At 37.5% G+C, this 21,377-nt stretch overlaps 2 protein-coding genes and 1 long non-coding RNA gene across 7 annotated transcripts in view; 1 reads left to right on the top strand and 2 right to left on the bottom strand.

Moving 5' to 3' along the window:
* Positions 1–52: 52 nt before the first annotated feature.
* LOC105426288 (sodium- and chloride-dependent transporter XTRP3) lies at positions 53–16,822 on the bottom strand. 3 transcript variants are annotated; one of them, XM_089081705.1, is made up of 13 exons: positions 14,638–16,822; positions 10,417–10,649; positions 9,960–9,980; positions 9,476–9,697; positions 9,215–9,325; positions 8,872–9,113; positions 8,237–8,384; positions 7,965–8,166; positions 7,718–7,877; positions 7,471–7,633; positions 6,698–6,898; positions 6,060–6,123; positions 4,560–4,701 (listed from the first exon to the last, which is right to left on the bottom strand). In XM_089081705.1, exons 1-13 carry the CDS (start codon positions 14,879–14,881, stop codon positions 4,697–4,699), a joined length of 2,016 nt encoding a protein of 671 aa, XP_088937831.1. In that variant the 5' UTR covers positions 14,882–16,822; the 3' UTR covers positions 4,560–4,696. The 3 variants fall into 3 exon arrangements, 2 of the variants coding, with proteins under 2 accessions (XP_088937830.1, XP_088937831.1); XR_967750.3 differs by having other exon boundaries at positions 4,630–4,701; positions 6,060–6,129; positions 14,638–16,820; XM_089081704.1 differs by lacking the exon at positions 6,060–6,123 and having other exon boundaries at positions 53–4,701; positions 14,638–16,817.
* Positions 16,823–16,912: 90 nt separating this feature from the next.
* Positions 16,913–19,938, top strand: LOC148935408 (uncharacterized). Its single transcript, XR_016140401.1, has 2 exons — positions 16,913–17,786; positions 17,944–19,938. It is a non-coding gene; the product is annotated as an uncharacterized LOC148935408 (long non-coding RNA).
* A 766-nt stretch (positions 19,939–20,704) lies between these two features.
* Positions 20,705–21,377, bottom strand: part of LOC105426286 (venom serine protease 34) — a 37,098-nt gene continuing 36,425 nt past the window's right edge. For all 3 annotated transcript variants that reach the window (XM_089081708.1, XM_089081706.1, XM_089081707.1), the window contains exons 6-8: positions 21,162–21,313; positions 20,921–21,077; positions 20,705–20,858 (exon numbers count right to left, since the gene is read on the bottom strand). In XM_089081708.1, the coding sequence (XP_088937834.1) occupies positions 20,833–20,858; positions 20,921–21,077; positions 21,162–21,313 (335 nt within the window). In that variant the 3' untranslated portion in view covers positions 20,705–20,832. The remainder of the gene's footprint in view (positions 20,859–20,920; positions 21,078–21,161; positions 21,314–21,377) is intronic.

The following is a 21,377-nucleotide window of genomic DNA, read 5'->3' as shown; positions in this document are numbered from 1 at the left end:
CGCAAGTCTGTACCTTTCTGAAAAGTTAAAGTTAAATCAAAGAACAACGCACTTTCGGCAATAAATAAGCTTTTATTTAAACGCTTTGAATCTTGTGTACACTGTGTCCTAGTAAAACGTCTAAAGTATCAGTCGCTAAAAGTATTGCGACAATGCTCAAGTTCGAGGACAAATTACAATTTGAGCATCCGCGCTATCAAAAACGTAGTACATAGTGTGTCGAGCAATTAAATACAATCGGAAGTACTCGTTTACTATCGAAATCGATCTCGTCGCACTAAAGTAATTTACCGTTACGCATAGTATAAACCTAATCCGAACGAAAGTATAATACTCGGTTCTTCTCTTAACGCTTATGTAACTTAAGAAAATTTCGCTTGGGAGAGGGAATCTCTTTTCCGACGAGGAGTGCACGTAACTGAACTTCAGCAGCCTAAGACAGAACTATGCAACATTAATTATGTCATTTTGTAACTATATGTACATATCACTTCGAGGAATTACCGAGCGCATCGGACACACGAATACTTTAAGCGAAACTCGAACATGGATACCGAAACAAGAAAAACAAGCGTGTTCTCTGTGTTCAACGGTGCCATTTAAATTTTTTTTTTTTTAATCCGATAGGAAGGTAGGCCCAAAAAACGTTGTATTGAAATTCTTCAATTGTTAAATCGTTAAGGACGATTTTGAGGAGTTTACAAATATACGCGGAGAATTTGAGAATTCGAGAAAAAGGAATGTCACGTGACGATTACAGATATTCCTTAATAGATGACATGGAAGAAGTTGACACAAATTAGTGACGAGGGATTTCTCGCTCTTTTTCTCTCTCTTTCTCTGTTTTCCTCTCTTTTTCACATACACACATTCACACATAGATTCTTTCCTTCCTTGTTCGACCGTTTCCGTATTTCATAATTTTCTTGGACCTAATGTTGGTTATCTTTATCAGTTCACTAAGGTACTTTAGAACATAAAAATTAGGAAATATTATTGCATAGATGTAATTTCAATCATTTGTTCATTCCGCATACAAACGAGAGCTGAAAGGAAAAGTTTAAATTTTGTGGTCTAAGATACCAAATATATTTAATAATTACTGATCAGTAATGATAACGGTTAATGTACATCATATTAATCCTTTAGATCTAAAATAATATCAAATAAGAACACTTCTCAATTCTCCAAAATAAAAAAAATTCCTTTCCGTCATTTCACTGATATCGATTATCTGATATATTTTCTTAATTATAATAAAATTAGAAGAAATAATTATTAATTTAATTAATTAAATTAAAAAAAAAAAGAAAATTTGATTTAATCTTCAAAATTATAAATATGCTATTAAATGTAACGCGCGCTATTTAAAGCTATTATTAAAATTAAATTAATAATACAAAAATGATGCGATTTTTTTTTACATCTGAAATATATGTATAATGTGGGATGATCTCGGACGGTATGATCTTAAATTTAAACAGGTAATATAACGACATCTAAGGACAAGTCCGTTTGCTGCGTCGCGTGTTTTGCATTTAGCCAACGTTATCTCATCGATTCCCTCGGAACGACGAATAACTATCGCTTATCGTACAACTCATATTTGTGGAAAAGAAACAGTTTGCGCAACGACCTGCCTATGTCTGTTCTTAAACAACGTAACTTGTAAATTTATGTCCCTCGTGCACGAAGAGCAATTACGCTCTTTTTTACTTAGTAAAGAGGAAAGAAAGTAAATAGTTACGGACGTCGTCACACTATCCTAAGCGATTCGAAAAATAGGTACCTCACGAGGTATTAATTTAGATGCGATCTGTGGCGTAACGCCACGAATTATTATTATTATTTACAATGGCACACACGCGTTACGCATTCGTTTCACCGAATTCGTAATGTCATTAATATAATGATCTTCCGATCGCCTCTATTTTACATTTTCCGCATCCATCTCCCTCGCAAATCCCAAAACGGAAGCTGCGGACGCGCTCGCACGCGCAGCTACCGATGACTAATCCGATCGTCGGCGAATTAATCACGGCGATTTACGCGGCCCAATCAATCGCAGTTTGAAGTATGTACAATACATAAATAAGACAGAGGATGATCAATGGTGGCGTTTTCCCGTGCTTGGATCGTAGATCCCGCGCCCGCACGAAGGAACGAACACCCCGCACAGGAATTCGCAAAAAACGGCAACGCAAAACGCGGACTCCGCAGAATTACATTCTCTCTTCCTTGTTATTGACATTACGGTTATTTCGACCGGCGTTTCTCTCCACGCCGGCGTGTCATCACATTGTCTCACGGGTGAGAATCTAAGGGATAGGGCTCGGCATACCGACACACGTTGATCATCCTAGCGCGGAATCGGTATACAATATTTCCGTACCTAAAATAGCTGGACCAGCCAAACGATGCTGAGCGCCCCGCACGCGACGGCTTTAGCTCGCGAAGAAAGAAAACTCTATCAATCTTGCAATAGATGAAATAGACGAATAATCGCGCTCATTCGTGGAAGCGTGAGATATTTTATGCAACATGATGCCAAGTTTATTTATTCTACCAGCATATCCTGCACCGGTAATTCAATACAGCTTATCGAAATGTCACAATGGCACCGCTCATCGCAATGTTACAAACTCTCATTTCTTTCAATTGAATTAGCAGTAACAAAATCTAAAACGTTTAATCCTGGTAGCTTCTTCAGCCGTTAAATTAGTAATGATATCCCGTGGTTAACGATGATCGCGTACATGAATAAAAATAAAAAGTAACTTTCATAGCTTTAGAACCAGTAAGGATAATTATTTTCTCGCATAATTTAATGTAATTCGATTACCAATTAAAATGTAATTTATGCGTATTTCACGTAATCATTCGTCGAACTGAACGCCGAACGTATTATTAATTAAAATAGATTTAATCGACCATGTTTCCTTTCTTCTACTTTTTATGAGATACTAAACTAATTAATTTTTAAATTAAATATATAAGACTATATATATATATATATATAATATAGATATAATATGCATATAATTATATATATAATAATTTATATTATGTTGTACACAAATACATATACATATATGCAAGAAAATTGGTTTTTCCACTTAAGCATATTCATACATATGTACATTTTATAAAAAAATATACAATATCTTATATTCGTTTTACATTGGAAATAATTTTTTTATTATTGCTAAGCAAAGATATGAAGTAGATACTAGATACTTGAAAATTAATAAAAAAATAGAAATTAATTCGTTTAGTATCTGACACTATACTACTTATCTAAGCTGTCGAAAGCAAGGTCGATCAATTTTAGACTTATCAATCACATGCGAAAGGTAGAACCTCGAAAGTACACATTTTGTCGGGACCATGTAGAAAGCAATAAAGAAATCGGCTACGTTTGGCTAACAATTCGACTACGTTGAACTTTATTGTCTAGTCTCCCCAACCGTCTCTCATCTTCTTCGTAGATCAAACTACCGATCTATAAAAAAAAATCGCGCTTAATTAAAATCGAATTGACTCGGATGAAATCAAGGAACCCACATCCGATCGTCTCCATATCGCGATACTAAAAAGCCGGAACGTTCTATTTTCTTCGCTAATTTTGTCCGCTATATGCGTCTACCATATAATCCATCCTGGTAATTCGCGATTTTTTTTTTTTCCTGGAAGTGTCACACACGACGGTAAAGTTTCAATACTAAACCGTCGCGACGCGATTGGTCGTTCCTGCGCTACACCTCTAAAACATATTCCGTATTACATATTGCTTTTAGTGGCGTCGCGATCCGACAAATTGAGCTCGATTTGTAGCGGTTTAACCTATGTCCACTTAACAAAGATTTACGTATATATACGAGAAGAGCGATCGACGCACTCTACTTTTCGAGCAAACGAACAATAAGCGAAGGCGAATTTTCCCTCGTTAAACTTGAGAAATACAAATCATGTTAAACGCATGTGCGCAAATACATTTGTTAGTCATGTCGATTTGCATTCGATGCGATTCACTCACATCGTCAGCTCACATCCAACAGAATTTTAAATAATTTTGAGTATTTATCGCTTATTTATTGTTCGTTTACTTAAAATACTCCATGTTAGAGAGACGCACTGATATATAAATAAGTATAGATATATAAAGATCAAATCCTTTAAATCTTTACATTAAAGTTAAAAATTTTAAATAAAAAAATTTAATAAAACATGATTCTTCAAATACTAATTAATTCAAGACAGAAATAATGGTAAGATAATAATATATACATGATATGTGTGTATTATATTAAATTAATTATGAATATAAAAATTTAACTTTCTGTAAATATTTAAATTAATAATCATAAAATAAAATTAATGTTTTGTTTATATGCATATATCTCATTATATAATATATATAATAGAATAAATATTCCAAATATAGATTATGATTTAATAAATTAATCTTTATATATGTATAATCATTGTTAATATCTAATCTCGTACAACTCACAAACAAATGGAAGAAGTTTCACCGATTATGCATTCTTAAAAGTTCATGACTTCCATTTTGAAAGCCCTACCCTTCATCGCTTTGTTAGCTATTTTACTCATAGTCGGTGCGGTATTCGTATCATCATCACTGTTTACATCCTCATCTTCTTCCGGGAAGTCCTCGAGCCGATCATGATATTCATCAAGCTGAAAATAAAAAAATTCAATTTTATTAAATATTTATTAAAGTATGATAAATCAACTAAGAAAATTATACGAGGCCACGATCTTGACTTTTGGAGCGAAAAAGTATAAATAATCAAAATAATTTTACTTTTTTGTTTACTTTTGTTACAATTTACAAACGCATTTATAGTAAGATTCTTTTCAATTATATGTAAACGGAAACTTTATTTCAACTTCAAAATCGTCAAAGTGTGTAAGCCTCGACAAAAATTGAAAGGTTCAGTATCATAAGTGATCCAAGTTTTACATAAATTATATTCGGCTTTCGACTGCACCATCATCATGTAAGAATAAAAAAAAAACAAATAGTACTTCTAAACCAAAGCTATTTATAATCTTCTGATGAGAGTTCTCTGAACTGTCATTTTTATAAGTTTTTATAAGTTTTATAAATTTTTAGCTTGCGATTACAGAGTCGTAAATAGCTTCTATTTCTGAGTTATTTGCTTCTTTATTTCCTCAAAACACGAAGGCTAACTGAACAAGGACGTAGAACGATCTATGTACGCAATTTTGACAGACCACTTTTAATTCTCAACCGATCAATTATCCTATACATACATGAGCATTTCTGGAGAAGCTTCATTCCTGGTGAAGCATAATGTGAATCCTGATGACAGATGAGAATTGTGGAATTGTCATGTTTGACATGCTAATCAGATCAAACTTCGGGTCGAGTATACTTACCAAAAGCAAGCATGCTAATCCATCACATTAAATATTATAAATCTATATTTAATTTTTTATGGCAACATCTCGATATAAATAAATCGCAATTATTTTGTCCAAACTGATAGAATTCATTTTGTAATTAATTTTTGTAATTTGTGATTATAAATCTTATTAATTTGGAGATATGACATGAATATCTCTCTTAGAGACATACATTTAGAAATAAACAGGCAAATATATATTTTAAATTTTGAAATACCTCACATTTGCGCTAATCGTTTTTGTCGGATCGTTCTCTTAACACAACAAATATTCATTCATCTTACATTATAAGGATTCGAAAAATCTATGTCATGCATTCTATGATGATAATGACAGTTTATTACGAGGAGCATAGTTTTCAGATTCATTTAAAGGTGTTGGCGTAGTATTCGTTCATTATTAAATCGTGCAGTTAATTCATCGGGATTTTGAAACGTGAGTATGATTTATCGCGTGATAAGAGGGGGAAACGGAAAATCAGGAGACAGAGACTAGATGCCACGATGCTACGCGACATTACGCTGACATCGTGCACGTATGACGATGAATGCACTAGAAGTAACATTCACAGGATGCATTCTCAAAAGTTGATACTGCGAACTCACGTGTAACGTAGCTACGGGGATATCGAGGGGAATCGACGTTACCACAGACAGAACGGATGCTTACCTACAACTGCAGATCGTAGGTTCAATTGTGAATTACCTAGACATCGCGTATCACGTACGCACGCTTAATTGGCTCACCATGAGAAACAGCTTGCGCAACAGCTCGGGTGGAATCGATGTAAGCAACGTCGAACAATTTACGAATCTGTATTAATCGCGCAAGGCCACGCCGCTGATCAACTGCCATGACATCCGTTAACCCGTGGTGCGCTAATTAAGCTACTCCGTTTGGAGACAGGCTATCTCGGAGGGGGGGTACAACGCTACTTGTTCAAAACAATTACTTTAAGGGAGAAGGGGCAAACGCTATTCTCGTCCAAAACAATTAGCTCAAGGGGGAAGGGGCAACGTGCCGTTCGTTTATCTTCGAGTCGACCAGTCGGTGGACTGTCCGCCTCGCGAACTTTACACACATTCCATCACGAAACACGACCACAAGCCACAACCGCTATTTTTGCGGATGATACTTTTCTCCGCGCGCAATTTCATGTTTACACATATCTTCCAAAGTAGCTCATTAGATTTCTACATATAAAATACATATGGCTACGATTGCAACGGCAAGCTGTACTCACGTCAACGTCTCCCATCATTTCCTTCGTGGAAACGGTGGTGTCTATACGTCGAATACTGCCCTGATGGATGTCAACATCGAGTTTCACTAATTGGAATCGTCGTAGAAGGAAAACGATAGGAATCGGCGCAATACCAGCCAAGATAATAACGACGGCAATGCCCAGCACCCAGCCGGGATAATTCGTAGGTATTGCCTCACCCTAAAAACAAAGCGGAATATTTTTATAAAGTATATGATTATGTATAAAAGATTATATTATTTTATATTATTTATTTTCTTTTGTGTGTGTGTGTGTGTGTATATATGTAAAAAATTATATATATATATAAATTATATATATATAAAATTATAAAAATATATATATATATATATATATATATATATATACATACACACTATATATACAGGCTGTCCGGCACCGTATTAGCAGCAATAGCTAATATATTGAAGAAAACAATTCCTCGCACGCCTAGCAACGCTAATCGCCGAGCGGAAATATCTTACCGCTCGCTTGCATTTGCCAGTGGGCCAGGCTAATATGATGATTTTTAATAATTAATAACTCGATAATTATCGCGAAAATTGCAAAATGATACAAGACTTTTCTATTCAGTTTTACTAGCTCTACCTGCACACGAGAGATGATATGCCGGACACCCTGTATATTATATATTATAAATTATTATATATATATAAAATTTTATATATTATATTTTTAATTATATATTAATTATATATTATTATTTTAAGATATATAATTTTTTTACACACCAATGCCGCGTTCCATGCCGAATATTGCGGTTTTTTGATGAACATAGAGACAATGCTGAATAGGAGGATGCAAACCATTATTATGGGAGCGAGAAATCGCCACGTAAATTGCCAATAAGGTCCCGGTTTATATCCAGTCATCTCTTCGATGTCCTTCGTAAATCTGCACATCATTCACGCAATTAATCTGCTGACCTATCTCATTTAGAGAAGAGAATCGCAAATATGGAATAGTCGCGTTACTCACTTTTCGTGGCCATAAACGAAGATAACGGAGATCATTTCCATCAGGGCGACAATGACGAGACCGATGGTACCGGCAAAGCTGTCGAACATTTTCAACCAATACTCTCCAGCACCAGTACAAAAGATAAGTCCCACAAAGAAGCATACAACACAGACAACACCTGCCATCGTAAATAACAATTAATATAAATAAATAATTACATTTTTTTATATTCACTAAATTTTTTGACGACACAACAGTTGATCACCTGTCATATATTGCTTTTTTATTCTCTTGAAGAGATCTATATCGAAGATGACGCACAGCATACCCTCGAGTAGACCGATTTGCGAGCCCAATCCAAGAGCTAGAAGCATCATGAAGAAGATGCAAGACCAGAATGGCGCGCCCGGTAGTTCCACGATCGCCTGGGTAAATATGATAAATGCCAGTCCAGTGCCCTCGGCAGCCTGTGTAAAAGAAATCGTCAATTATTTTCCGATCGTATGAACAACAAATTTGTGACATTGTTATACTCACGTTGTCCAACTCCTTACTGAGACTGCATGGTTTCATTGTGAAGTTCATTGCCGAGGAATTGAAATCGCCCATAAAGAGTTCATAGTCCTCGAGGTTGAATGGGGTGGAATTACTCCATTTTCCATTTTCTATCAGAATATCCCTTGCGCTAAAATAAAAGCAATTTAACATATCTTCTGTGTCCCTCTGTTCTTCGCCAACGATCAACATATCCCGTCCCGTCCCATTATGACTCGATCCCTCCCTAAAGTTTCTAAATGCTCAACCGTCGACACGTCTGACTCTCGCAATTTAATTAAATTAAATTGTAAGTGTAAATACATGTGCGTTAATAATGTAATTGATTCTTGCAGTTTTATTCTAATAGTATTAGCGTAAATTGTTTGTACATCATTAACATAACTTTACATCTTACAATTTAATTTAATTAAGATTTCGGCTAAGGTGCGCTATTATATATTAATAGTACATCTGTCAAAAGCGACGACCACGCATATCTTCTATCTCGAGCAAGCGGCAACAGCTATCATGGCCGTTTAAAGACATACATCTCCGCAGCCGTGGACGACTTTTTCTCACTACCCTCTTCGCGATGGCGAATTTAGAAACGATGGCCGCGCTTGCGGTCGCATTACCTGACGACGCACTTGTCCACGTTTGACATTGCCTTGAACCCCAAAATGGCGAAAATGACAACGCTCGCGTAAATGGCAGTAAACGCGTTGCACACGCTCACCAGGATCACGTCCCTCACGCAGTTGTTGTCAGGAGTGTTGTAGCTGCCGAACGCGATCAGGGAACCGAACGCCAGTCCGAAGCTATAGAAGACCTGGGTCGCCGCGTCAAGCCAGACCGTGGGCTCCAACAGTTTCTCGACCTTGAATAAAGGAATGAATAAAGTAAATGTCACATCTAATGTCCGGCATTTCGCAACGTTTTCCTCTCGTAAGGTCAGCTCCGATCGAGATCGATCGTCACCTTTGGCGTGTACATGTGCGCCAGTCCGGCGCTCGCACCCCTCAACGTTATTCCGCGGATGAAGAAGATGGTCAGTACGAGATACGGGAACATGGACGTAAAGTACACCACCTAAAAGAAAGAGCAATTTGTCATCCCATGGACGGAAGAGGGAAATCGCGAAATTAATTTCTTCAGCACGATTAATTTTACTGATAGGCGTTTCTATAATAATAAAAAAAACATCGAGAGTATCAGCTTTGATCTATCTTGAGGGCTTACCTTGCCGGACGATTGTATTCCTTTCATGACAATGAAGAACACGACAATCCAGCTGAACAAAAGACAAAGTACGATCCACCATTTCAGACCTTGGCCGTCCTCAATGGACGGTGCTGCGTCCAAAGTAGTTCTATACCAAAAATATGCGGTCTCCGAACTCCTGGTACATTCCTCAACCGGTTTTCCGTCCAATTCCGGGCATTTTGCCCACGGCAGTGATTCCTAAATTGCATCAGAATATGCAAATAGATCATGAATAAAGGCTTTAACACGTACCGTTATTGCGTTGTAAAAGCTAAAGCGACACTTTGAGTGCTGAACTGAAAGACCGACATTGTGATAAGATTTACATACTACAGCACTCCCATGCAATTTATATAATAATAATAATAATAATAATAATAATAATAATAATAATAATAATAATAGCTGCAAATATGCAATGTAGTGCATGATCTATTATTTATTAGAAATTGATACTTACACCAAATTTGATCGTGATAGCCTAACGGACACATGAAAAAAAGATAATTAATATTCTTATTAATATTCTGCAATTTTATAAGAACATTGATAGAAGCTATGAGGACGCCATTTATTAAATTTAAAGATAATATTCTATTTATTTTAATTATTGCTATTATTTAAAGTAATATATTACTGCTTACATTTAACACTCTTTAATTAAACAAAGTTTCTTAATTTTCTTCTTCTATAATATTTTTATAGACAAATCTCTAATATTTAATAAAAATATATCATAAATTTTATTAAAAGTACTGACAGATTTTAAACGCTTTGTATCACCATGAGCGGTGGCTTCCATTATACAATTTAAGTTTAAATTATATAATAGTGAAGTGGAAGAGTCACTTAAGACGTCTCGACGCAGATTACCGTGGCGTCAATCGTGGTGTTACGAACCTTATCGATCTGCTTACCTCGAGCGAATTGAAGAGATAGTAGACACACCAGGTAATAATTACGTTGTAGTAAAGCGCAACGAAAAACGTCACTATACATGACGCGATCCCTATACCGCCTAGCCAAGGGTGTATTGTGTTCCAAACGCCCAGGGCACCCTGCCGCATACGTTGTCCGAGACCCAGCTCGATCAGGAAGAGGGGTACACCCTCCAAGATGAGCATCACGAAAAAAGGAATGAGGAAGGCACCTAAAATATACGCACCTGTATAAGTATATCAGTTTGTTTCAGTAGGTTTCTAATTTCAATGTTGCAAATATCTAAATTTTTCAAAAAAAAAAAAAAAATTTAATTGTATACGTATGTCCTGTACGTATGATCTTTTTAAATCCTTTATAATCTTTTTAAATCTTCTATAACCTTTTTAAATCATAATTTTTTTATTCGCTTACTAGATATATTTTGTCTTCATCTATTAGATTATTTTCTTTACTTTACAATGTCATCTTATTTGTTTTCTCGCATCCCTTGCCCCTAACATGATCCTCTCTCCTCCCTTTGCGCCTAGATGTCTAGTTTCGCGGTCGTAGAGAGAGCTGGAGCGCCTTGTATTGATCGAGCAACCTAAGTCCTAACCCGTTCAGCCACTCTACCACTTCAGCGATTTTTTTGGCATTCGCATACAAACTAGAACTAGGGAGAAGGTCGCGGATTGGAAAGTATCAAGATACGCATTTTTTTACACGCACACATCACGCGATGAAGTTGCGTACAAAGTTGCGAGAAAACATTAATACTTTTACATCCAAAATGACCAAACAATTAATTATATTCCGATTGTAGCTTCTTAAATTCTAGCTAGTTCTGATCTTTAATCAACAATTAGCGGAAATGGAGACTTCAGAGACTGGCGAATTAATAAAAAAAAAAACTGAAACATGCAAGGAAATTGGAGCACGTCGATCTCGATCGCGATTGCGTTATCTCAATCCATCGCGAACTTCGCGATAACACGATGTTGCGGTAATTGATGCGTCGTTTAACACCTAAATAGCTCGTAACTCGGCACCTCTGTGTTTAAAGCCGCTATTACGTTAGAGCCGCGAACCGCAGCGGCAGATGTTAGGCCGTCGCGTGCTTTCTGTGTTACACAGTATGGATCGATCGATGGGCGTTCGGCGACGCGGACACGGACGCGGAACGAGGAAATTTCCATTGAAACCCGAACCTTTGACTCGTCTATCCGAAAGGTGTGCGTATCCGTGTGCGACTGAAAATCGCGACTGAAACACAATCGACCACGTTTTGCGACTCCGCGCGATTTCTTGGATCAGTCGCTGTACAATTTGGTGTTCGATAATTAACGCATTTTGCTATCGAGAATTTATAACAAAGTTCAATTTTTACGATTTTATGTCAGTGTATATATATATATATATTGAGTTTCGTTGTGTATGTGTAAATTTTCGAATGCGTCATCGATTAACATTAAATCGTACAGCGGCTATCAGTAGTCGAAAGAAATCGTTGCAACGTTATTTGAATTTAAAAAGCTTATTTTAAAACAAATTCATTTTTGTCTTTTAAAAAATATGGATTTAAGATAATTTGGGAGATTTCTAAATTAATTAATATAAATATAAATATTTATATATATAAAATTATATACACGTATATTATTTTATATTAATTAATTTAGAAATCTTTACTCTCCCAAATTATCTTAAATTTTTTAAAAAAACGGAAATGAAATTGGTTTAAAGCGGGCTTTTTCGATTTCGCGCCCGAAATTAAATCCGACGAAATCACGATGCTATTTAATTCTGAATCTCGATCGTAAGTGAGATATCTGGTACTTTTAGACAGAAGTATTACCCTACGGCAACGAGGTAGACGTTGTGGAGCGTCATGCTAATCTGGTAATGGAAACTCGATCTGAGCCGTTGCTGGATGGCAACCGATATGATTTCGGCGTGCATAAACCTCGGACGTCATAATCACGCGAAGGCCACCCGTGCACTTTTCGTGACCTACCTCCGCGAAAATGACGTATGTTAAATAGCTGTTCGTGATTGATAAGAAGGGCTGCCGCCCGAAATGGTGAGCTTAAAATAATTCAAGCTAGAGGAGCGGATTTTCGCGCGCCAGTGAATTTTACCCGGTATTTTCCATCCGAAAAATTCACGTCCGTAGGTTCAGATTACGATATATATGCACTCGTATTTCATGCGGCACCAAACAAAATGTCACATTGCTGAGCGTACATCTTCTAAGATTGGAAGTTGGTCGAACTTTCAGATTGAATTAAATCAGGCGTAACCTTGAACTATCTTTGTCTCGAATGAATGAATAACATATGTCCCTTTTACGTATTGATTCGACGTTACTTTATTTCACCTGTCGCGACGCACCATTTTTAGTATATGTTGAGTATATCTAATGCTAGTTATTCAATTTACGCAAATTATAAAAATATTTCTGCTGTAAACTTTTTTTATAATATACAAAACGGTGTTGTGTAATCATGTGTTTATGAAGACGTCAATCATATTGTCTCTTGAAAAATGGAATGATTAACTTCTACTTATGTAGCGAGGAAAAGAGTCTATAGACTCTTGTGCGAGTATACCTTTGAATATACATACGTTATTTTCCGCGCAAAAAATGCATTTAATAAAAAGATGATACGCTAACAACGTGAGGCAAATACGTCCACCACCTTTCAATTAAAAACACGAAGCAAAAACGTTAATGACGAACAGTTAATTAAAGCAGAATCACGATTTTTTACAAGAAAATCTGTTCAAAACGAAAAGAATTATGAAATTCAAAAATATTAAAAGCCATGTAGAGTTTTCATTTTAAAGATAAAATAGACTCGGGTCAAATATACTCGGACGGGACTGAAGAGTGAATAAAAATTAAATGAACTGCGCGAAACCGCAGTATTTATCGTCAGTTACAATACCTGCCACACGTGACCTGCCATATTAATATTAATTTTTTATTTGCTGTGACGCCAGCAAGTATTTTATTATTTATATTAAGTTTATTAGATATATTAGATTAAACTCGAAAGGAAAAGAAACAAGAAATAATTTTGTTAGATATATATATATATATAAAATAAATACGATATATCGCGGGAGTTTTAGAACATCGCAGTTGCTGACCGTATTAGTCGCTTAAATTGATCGATAGGAGAATGCGTCTCTAAGGAACACGCGAAATATTTCGTAGCAGTTATATTTAACTCCGGCGTGGAACTGCGGGATACCTGAAAATAGTCATTGACTAGTATAGTTAGCCATGTGCTTATACTGGCACCACTGCCCTCATATCGAGCAGCCTTGCTCTTTTTCGCTCTTTACATTCGACGCCACAGAGGCTGACGACAATTGTAAGTTGCAAAACCTATTTCCGCTATGCAACTTTGACATATACGTTAACATGAGTCAACGCTTGTCATTTCACTGAGCGTATAAATGATAAATAAATCAATTTAGAAAAGTTGATACTCAAATTCTTTTCCGCATCTCTTCAGAAAACCGAATTCTTGAAAAGTAAACAGTGGAAAAGTACAAATCTAGTTTTTCTTCACTGAAGATACAGAATTTTTTACAGAAATTCTGTTATTGACATGTAATTTGCAGGAATCTAATAATCTCTAGTTTCAAAAAAAAAAATCACAAAATTTGTAATTTCATAAAATATCTTTTCACGTCAATATTTTTTTTTTTATTTATTATCAACTTTCTCAGATAAATATTATAAATAATGTAGATCATCTCAAAAAAACGTGTTGCTATCTTAAAAACGTGCTACAGCAACGGTGGTTGCTATATAAAAAAAATATCTTTGTGGAAAATATGTATATGTATGTGTGTATGTGTGTATTACACGTTACAGATATATCATACACGCGGGAAAAGCTGGAGTTTACCTAGCTATCCGTTGACACGTACATAGTTCAAGAACACCCCGAGGTGTCGCCTGCTGCACGAAGGTCGCAAAAATAAAAACATACATCTTACTAATATAGCAACACGAGCGAGCATATACAAGAGCCCATAAATAGTATAATTTACCAATAAATCTCAGTTAATCCCAATTAATGTAATTTTCGTACATCGAACATATATATATATATATATATATATATATATATATATAGTTTACACGATCGCGCTTGCATCCGTGCGACACAATTATCATGATCGACCCCAATAACACTCACCACCTCCATTCTGTTGGCACAGGTAAGGAAACCTCCAAATATTGCCCAGACCGACGCTGTATCCGATAATACTGAGAAAGAATTGCATTTTCCCGCTCCATGCCGCCCTGTTCTCTTCCTTCGTGTCCTGGCCGTCGGCAACATTTTGACTCGCTGTCGTGACGATCGTCACGTTGTGGGCGGGTTGGCGGTGGTCGTTTAAAGGAGCCAGCTCGTGCCCATTTCTTCCGGTCTCGACTACCATTCTCTCGTGAATCTCGATGAGTACACAAAGAATCCAATCGCTCTTTCCCGGCGGGTGGTGTACTTAATTGAGAGCTTCAGCACACTCCTTGTGTTTGTTTGCCAAGCTCGCACCCGCGAAACCCTCGCACACGCGCCACCTCTCCTCTCCACTTCCTGCCGCGCGTTTATTTCCTTTTTCTCGTGTATATACACGAATCCGCTATATCTTCTTCCCCTTCTGTCAATTACCGACACGATTTGGCAGGAACACGTGTCTTTGCGACCGCGCGCGCGAGAATCCCTCACGAATCCGTCACCACTACTACCACTACCACCGCCGCGCTGTTCATCAACTCCAGCGGGAGCGGATGGGCAGCTGACGTATTAGCAATAACAATAATGTCAACAACAACAACAACAACAACAACAACAAACGGCTAACAACGGTGATAGTTATCTTCACTATTTATCTATTCGTAATATTCAACAGTGTTCCGCGCGGTGTCGCGTCCGTAAAAATACCGAGATCCTCGGAAGAGCGACCGGTAACAATTCGTTTCTTAATATCACTCGTGCACTCCTCCCCGGCGACGAAGGGAACAGTATCTCTATATTCGAGTTCCGTTCGTCTCTTCCTGGTACGCGCGTGACCCAGTGGTACTTCTTATTGACTGTTTGCGAACGCATACGCGAACGCGACCGCGGGCTGAAAGTGGGCTGCGGCAGGATGGCAAGGGCGCGAGGTATGAGGAAGGATATGTCATAGGATAGGCTAAGGCCCGTTCGCGAAATGGAGTGGGCGGCGGACGTAGGTGACCCGATAAAAATCGAGCGTCGATTGGCGTGACGTTACGAGAGAATTCGCGGCCTCCGCGGGTCACGTGTCACAGTCCTCGCCGTCGAAGGATATCGATGGCCGATGGATTCGAGGGGAGTTTCAGCACGCGCTACCTGACATTGATGGAAGAAGCGCAACGGGGGTCGTAAAGGGGGGTTGGCGCACCTAACGTTACGTTTGGAAGCAATCGTAGCGTGAAAAACGGAGTGAGAGAGGGGGCGAATGAAAGTACGCGTGTCGTTAATAGCCACCGTCGGGACGAAATATCGATCGATCCTCCGCGCGGAAGCGAGATACCGAAATGATGGAGAGAAGGAGAGAAAAGAAGAAAAGAGACAGAGAGGTAGAGAGAGAAAGAGAGAGAGGGATAGAAAAGAAAAAGAGAGGACAAAGGGTTTTAATTTCTGGCTTGTCGAAGTAGCGACCGATGACACGATGGCCGAAATTCAAAGTAGCTCGATTTTCTTCGGGGGATGTTCTCGTTAGTCCTTAAACGTATGCCTCTTCAGCTTCGATGAAAATCAACGTCAGCAGTCTTCTCTTTTCTTTCCTTTATTCCAGTTGCCTTTAAGTCGCTGCCGTTTGCGAATTGATGTAGTTGGAAGTCATGAGTCCAGCATTATAATCCGTCTCCCTCGGCTCGACTCCACGCACGAGGAAGACGTGGTGACCGACGTCAGCGTTACGCCTCTCCTCGTCTTCGTCGTCGTTATCGTCGTGGTCGTCGTCGTCGTCGTCGTCGTCGTTGTGGCCGTTTCCGCCGCTGCCGCCGCCGTCTTCGTCGTCGTCGTTTCAAATTTGGTACAAGGTCTCGGAGAATTTATTATCGGCGCGTTTATTATTTAAACTCGGTGATCTTCGGACGGGTCAGACTGACGTCGCAGCGGACGCGCGTGTGTCGTTGAAGAGCGAGGGTCCCGAGGCATTTGGTACCCATGTATACCACTTCCCCACACCGCGTTGAGCTCTGTCCCTGTTTCCCCGTTTTGTGCTTCGTTGTTCCACGTCGTATCGTCGGCGGAAAAAAAAAAAAAATGCGAGAAGCGCGGAAGCCCGCGTAAAATTTCGTACCGTGCGTGTTGGCTCGATGAATATGCGCCTCGTACGGACGTCGATATCGGACTGAGCCGCCGTTAGTGCGCGACGATGTGCGCGAGGGAACGAACCTACGGAACGGGAACCTCTGGAACGACATCGACGTCTGCACAATACGACGAAGGTTCGTTCTACCGGTGGTCCGGTCCCCCGATTGGCCGTGGTAATTGTGCACGTACGCGCATACGCCGACCGACCGACCCCTTTTAAACGGTGAAGAGCCGGGTAGCGCGAGCGTTGTTATCTTATTATATTATAGAGCAGAAGAGGCAACGGTTTGTATAAAATGGGGTGGAAATAGTCGCAGCCGCGACTTTTTTCTTCCACGGGAACATCCAAATTTCGGACATTACAGATATCCATCCGACTACATACTTTATATATATTAAAAATTAATAGAAAAAACGACTTTGATGAAAATTATTACGCACCCCAATTAACTTTTATCAGCTTTATCAGCTTACAAGATAATTCCGTTCAATCAGGGTCGCTGAGGAATGACGAGCGCTAAATGTAAACTTAGAGATAAATCTGTTATCTACTAATCCACGCCATAATTTTCATCGAAATGTTCGCTAATTGTTTCGTGTAAATAACTTCGTTAATCTTTTAGCTTCGAAATGAAAATGGTTTTTTTTTTATCGCTTGCAACGACGATGTTTTAATACACAATTTGTTTGAATTTCGCGGCGTTTTCCTGAGATGACAAGGGTAGTTTAAACTGACAAACCGGCGTCATCGATCGGATTGTTGTTCCATTAGGGGGTAGCAGAGATACGTTCGGCGGCCGCGCAGCTTCCCACGCGTCACCGTTTCCGTCGTAACCGCTTCGATCGAAAAGCTTCCGCAGCATCCTCGTAACCAGGTCTAAACATCCAAGAGCATCTTTACCCTCATTCGGGACACTTTACCCCTTGATGAAGAAAGCAATTTTCTCGGAGATAATTACTTCGTAAAACATCAAGTTGATGCGTCTCGAAATTAATCAAAAGTGATTAGAGAATAAAATAAATAAAATAAATTTTTTTATTTTTCGCTATTTCTATTTATTATTAACGTTTATTATCTCGCGTGTCGTTATATTTTATATTAAATTTTTTATTAAAAAAAATATGTCATCCTCATTTATCTCGAATTCTTTTTCACAGTATCGGCAAGCTTATGACATAGGTAAAGAGAGTTGCGATCACCCAATGACGTCATTCGACGCTATAGCAACTGTATCATCTCTAGAAGACCAAACGTTTTGCGGGATCTGTCCCAGTATGCTATACACGTACATATAATGTACATATGTACACAGAGAGGCGGGTCAGCCGGTAGCTTCCTCGGATTACGTAAGCGATCGCGTAACCTTTTGACCTTGTTCTCGAATTCTCCGCTATCTGCCGCTTGCATATCACCGTTTACCTGATTTACATTAAATAACAAGCATCGGGGGATATAGTGATACCGTGTCATATACACGACAGTAACGACCCTCGCAACATTCTGCTTTGAATGGGCTGCGCCCAGTGAACTTCGATCGTTGTACACATCGATAAAAAACCGTCTTGTAGGAACGAATTGTCTAAAGGAGGTTCATTTCAGAAAGTTGAGAGAATCCATTTGCTTCGAGTTGATTGAAGCGACTGTATCGAGTTTGAAAATCCAATATGCCATTTATCTTTCCTTTCCGCTGATACACCTGATTACGGCGCGCCAATGTCGCGAGCGGTGCTTGCATAATATCGCGTAAACCTTGGAAGCAATTTTCTATATACAAATCAGTTTGAACGGCCAAAGTACTAACAAAGAAATATGTCGAAAACTAAGAGACTCTTATTAGTAAAGAAATTACCATATTGTACATATTAAAATGTACTGGGTATATATAATGTTTGATAATGAAAATATGTTGTTAGACATGTGTGTTTTAATAAGATAAAATAATATAAATTTTTGAGATAAATAAAATGATAAAAATATGATCCGTATTATACATACGATGTTTTAAACATCCATTTGCAGCTTTACGTATGCAACTTCATTTATAAATCGTTCTAAAGTGACATTTGTGTGACATTTAAACTGCATACAATGTGCGTTATGATAATCTGTTTTGTATTTTTATGGAAATAAATATATTAGACTCCCAGCAACGTACGTTATTGCCGTAGATGATACACGTGCCCAATGAGAATAAAAAACTGTTTGGGAAAATGTCATACAAATGCACAATGCGTGCACGTAATGAGCGATACATGTCCTTGCTGTTCAATGCACCGTGCTAAATGCGATGAACAACCAAACGGTGGTGATTGCACTTGAATGACGCACAGGATACGTCCGATCTTTTTCCTGTTTACAAGCCCTCTTATTTTTTACAAGAATTGTAACATACGTCAGAAGTGAAAAAATTCATAGTGAATAGATCGCCGATCTAGTCTCTTCTGCGATGCAAAATAAGGACACAGGTTAGATACCCACGTTCGTACGTTTACAACCAAACATCTAGCAACGCATAGCAAGATGGTTATACAAGACCACCTCTCATTCTCACAATGCTCACTCAACTTCTTTCTGCGCGTCAGTCTAAAGGATTTTTGTACTATTATTTTGAAAGGTTTCTGCGTCCCTTGGGAATGAACGCGGATTATGTGTAACCCCAAACCGGTAACAGGCCAATGTCACGAGGTTCTCACGACACCATATTCGATGCTTGATATTCTGACCACCATATTCTAATTTATGTAAAAGTTTTAAAAATTTTTGATAAAAAAAGGAAAGATATGACGTTACTTGTTAAAAATATTTTTTATTTCTCAAGTTACTACATTGGTCTAGAAATATCATGTAGAATTAGAATTGCATTATCTAGTTTTTTTTTCTAAAGTAAAATCACTTTTTTATCAATAATTATTCTAATGAAATAGGTCTTTCTATAAGACAAATATTTTTTTTTTTTGTGAAACAACTTTTCATATTATAAAGTTCTGTTACAATAAGAAGAATATATCTATTTGCGTGCCATCGTTGGGTCAACAACTGTGTCAAGGATGTACTAGCGCGATGTATACCGAAGAAATCGATTTGTTTAATAAATGTATGCCACGATCATGAAACTATTATTACTTATAATATGCGTTTGTAAAAGATTTATTCCGCGGCACTTAATATAACGTTGATCGACAGTGCGATCTATATTTTTACACATTTTATTTATCTTGATGCACATAAATAACCAATGAAATACAACACAGCACTTCAAACAGATTGATCATCTTTATGGCAAAAAATCGGAACTTTTTATCAAAGATCATTTCGTATCTGCAATTTTATTAAAGCAGTATATTTTTTAAATCATATTATTTAATTTCTGTACCCCTTGTAATATATAAAAGCACAATATAAATCTTCGGTACATACGCGCCATGACAAGTAAGCTAATATGGTACTACATTGGTCGGTGTAAGTGGACGCTTACCATAGATTCCCTCCCATAGACGGTCTCACGTCACATCCTCATTCAGGAACTTATTAATAATGAGACATTGTTTACGATTCATCAATGTTGATCCTTCTACACCATGAAAATCTCTATTAAGAACAATCAAAGTTCTTATAAGCGTGCACAAATAACTTGTGCGAAATAATGACAAGTTTGAACCATTGTAATTTACTTTCCATAATTTTTTTCCAGTAAATCCAATTTTTTTAAGAAAATCTTGTGTTACGTACGTCAAAATATATTATAAATATTCATTTAAAACTCTTTGATGTATATTATCTGTTATTAATTATTAAATATATAATTTAATTCGATGTAAATTCCAGCATGATGTGTAATATTGAAGATTAATTAAGAAAATATATTTTAGTTTTGCTACATTAACTGCCGTAATTTCAAAAACATATAAAATTAAATAATTATATAAATAATAATTTATAAAAGTATATTTTATACAAATAACACAGTAATCGAAGTCTACAATCTAAAATAATAGATTATAATAGATTATAAATAAATTTGTATACATTTGTCGTTTATATACTTTTCATTCGGACTTGCAGTAATTGGTACCTGTAAGAATATGCGTCATAGGATAAATAAGCTCTTAATGCATGTATACTTCACACACTTACCCGGCGTTACAGCTAGGATCCAATCCATGTAAGTACCGACACGTGTGTTGATTCCTGGTTTTTCCCCGCCGCAACCAAACCCAAAACTGATAACAGCCACGAGAACTTCTCGCTTCGTCGTAGGATTCTGCCAAAGAACGGGACCGCCGCTGTCGAACTATAATAAATAAGTTGTAGACAAAGTGTGAAAGTACGTTTTTTTTTTCCTACGCAATAATGTTTATAAAATTTGCTATGCTACCTGACATGCGTCTTTTCTTTCTGCAAAAGTGCATAATTGACTATATGATACGTTTGGATTCTGTCGACGACAATCTCGATTTGTCATCACGGTTACTGTAGCTTTCTGCAAAATTTTCGACTTCATTCCTCCGAACTGTGTCGTTCCCCAACCTTTAATTTTAATTAGATAAAAACTTGTAATTTGCAATAAAAAACGCTGTGTTTGAAAGTATCC

This window comes from Pogonomyrmex barbatus, unplaced genomic scaffold (assembly GCF_055798465.1).
Source record: "Pogonomyrmex barbatus isolate J1 unplaced genomic scaffold, ASM5579846v1 scaffold5, whole genome shotgun sequence".
NCBI lineage: Eukaryota > Metazoa > Arthropoda > Insecta > Hymenoptera > Formicidae > Pogonomyrmex > Pogonomyrmex barbatus.
This window is presented reverse-complemented; position numbering and strand designations above follow the sequence as displayed.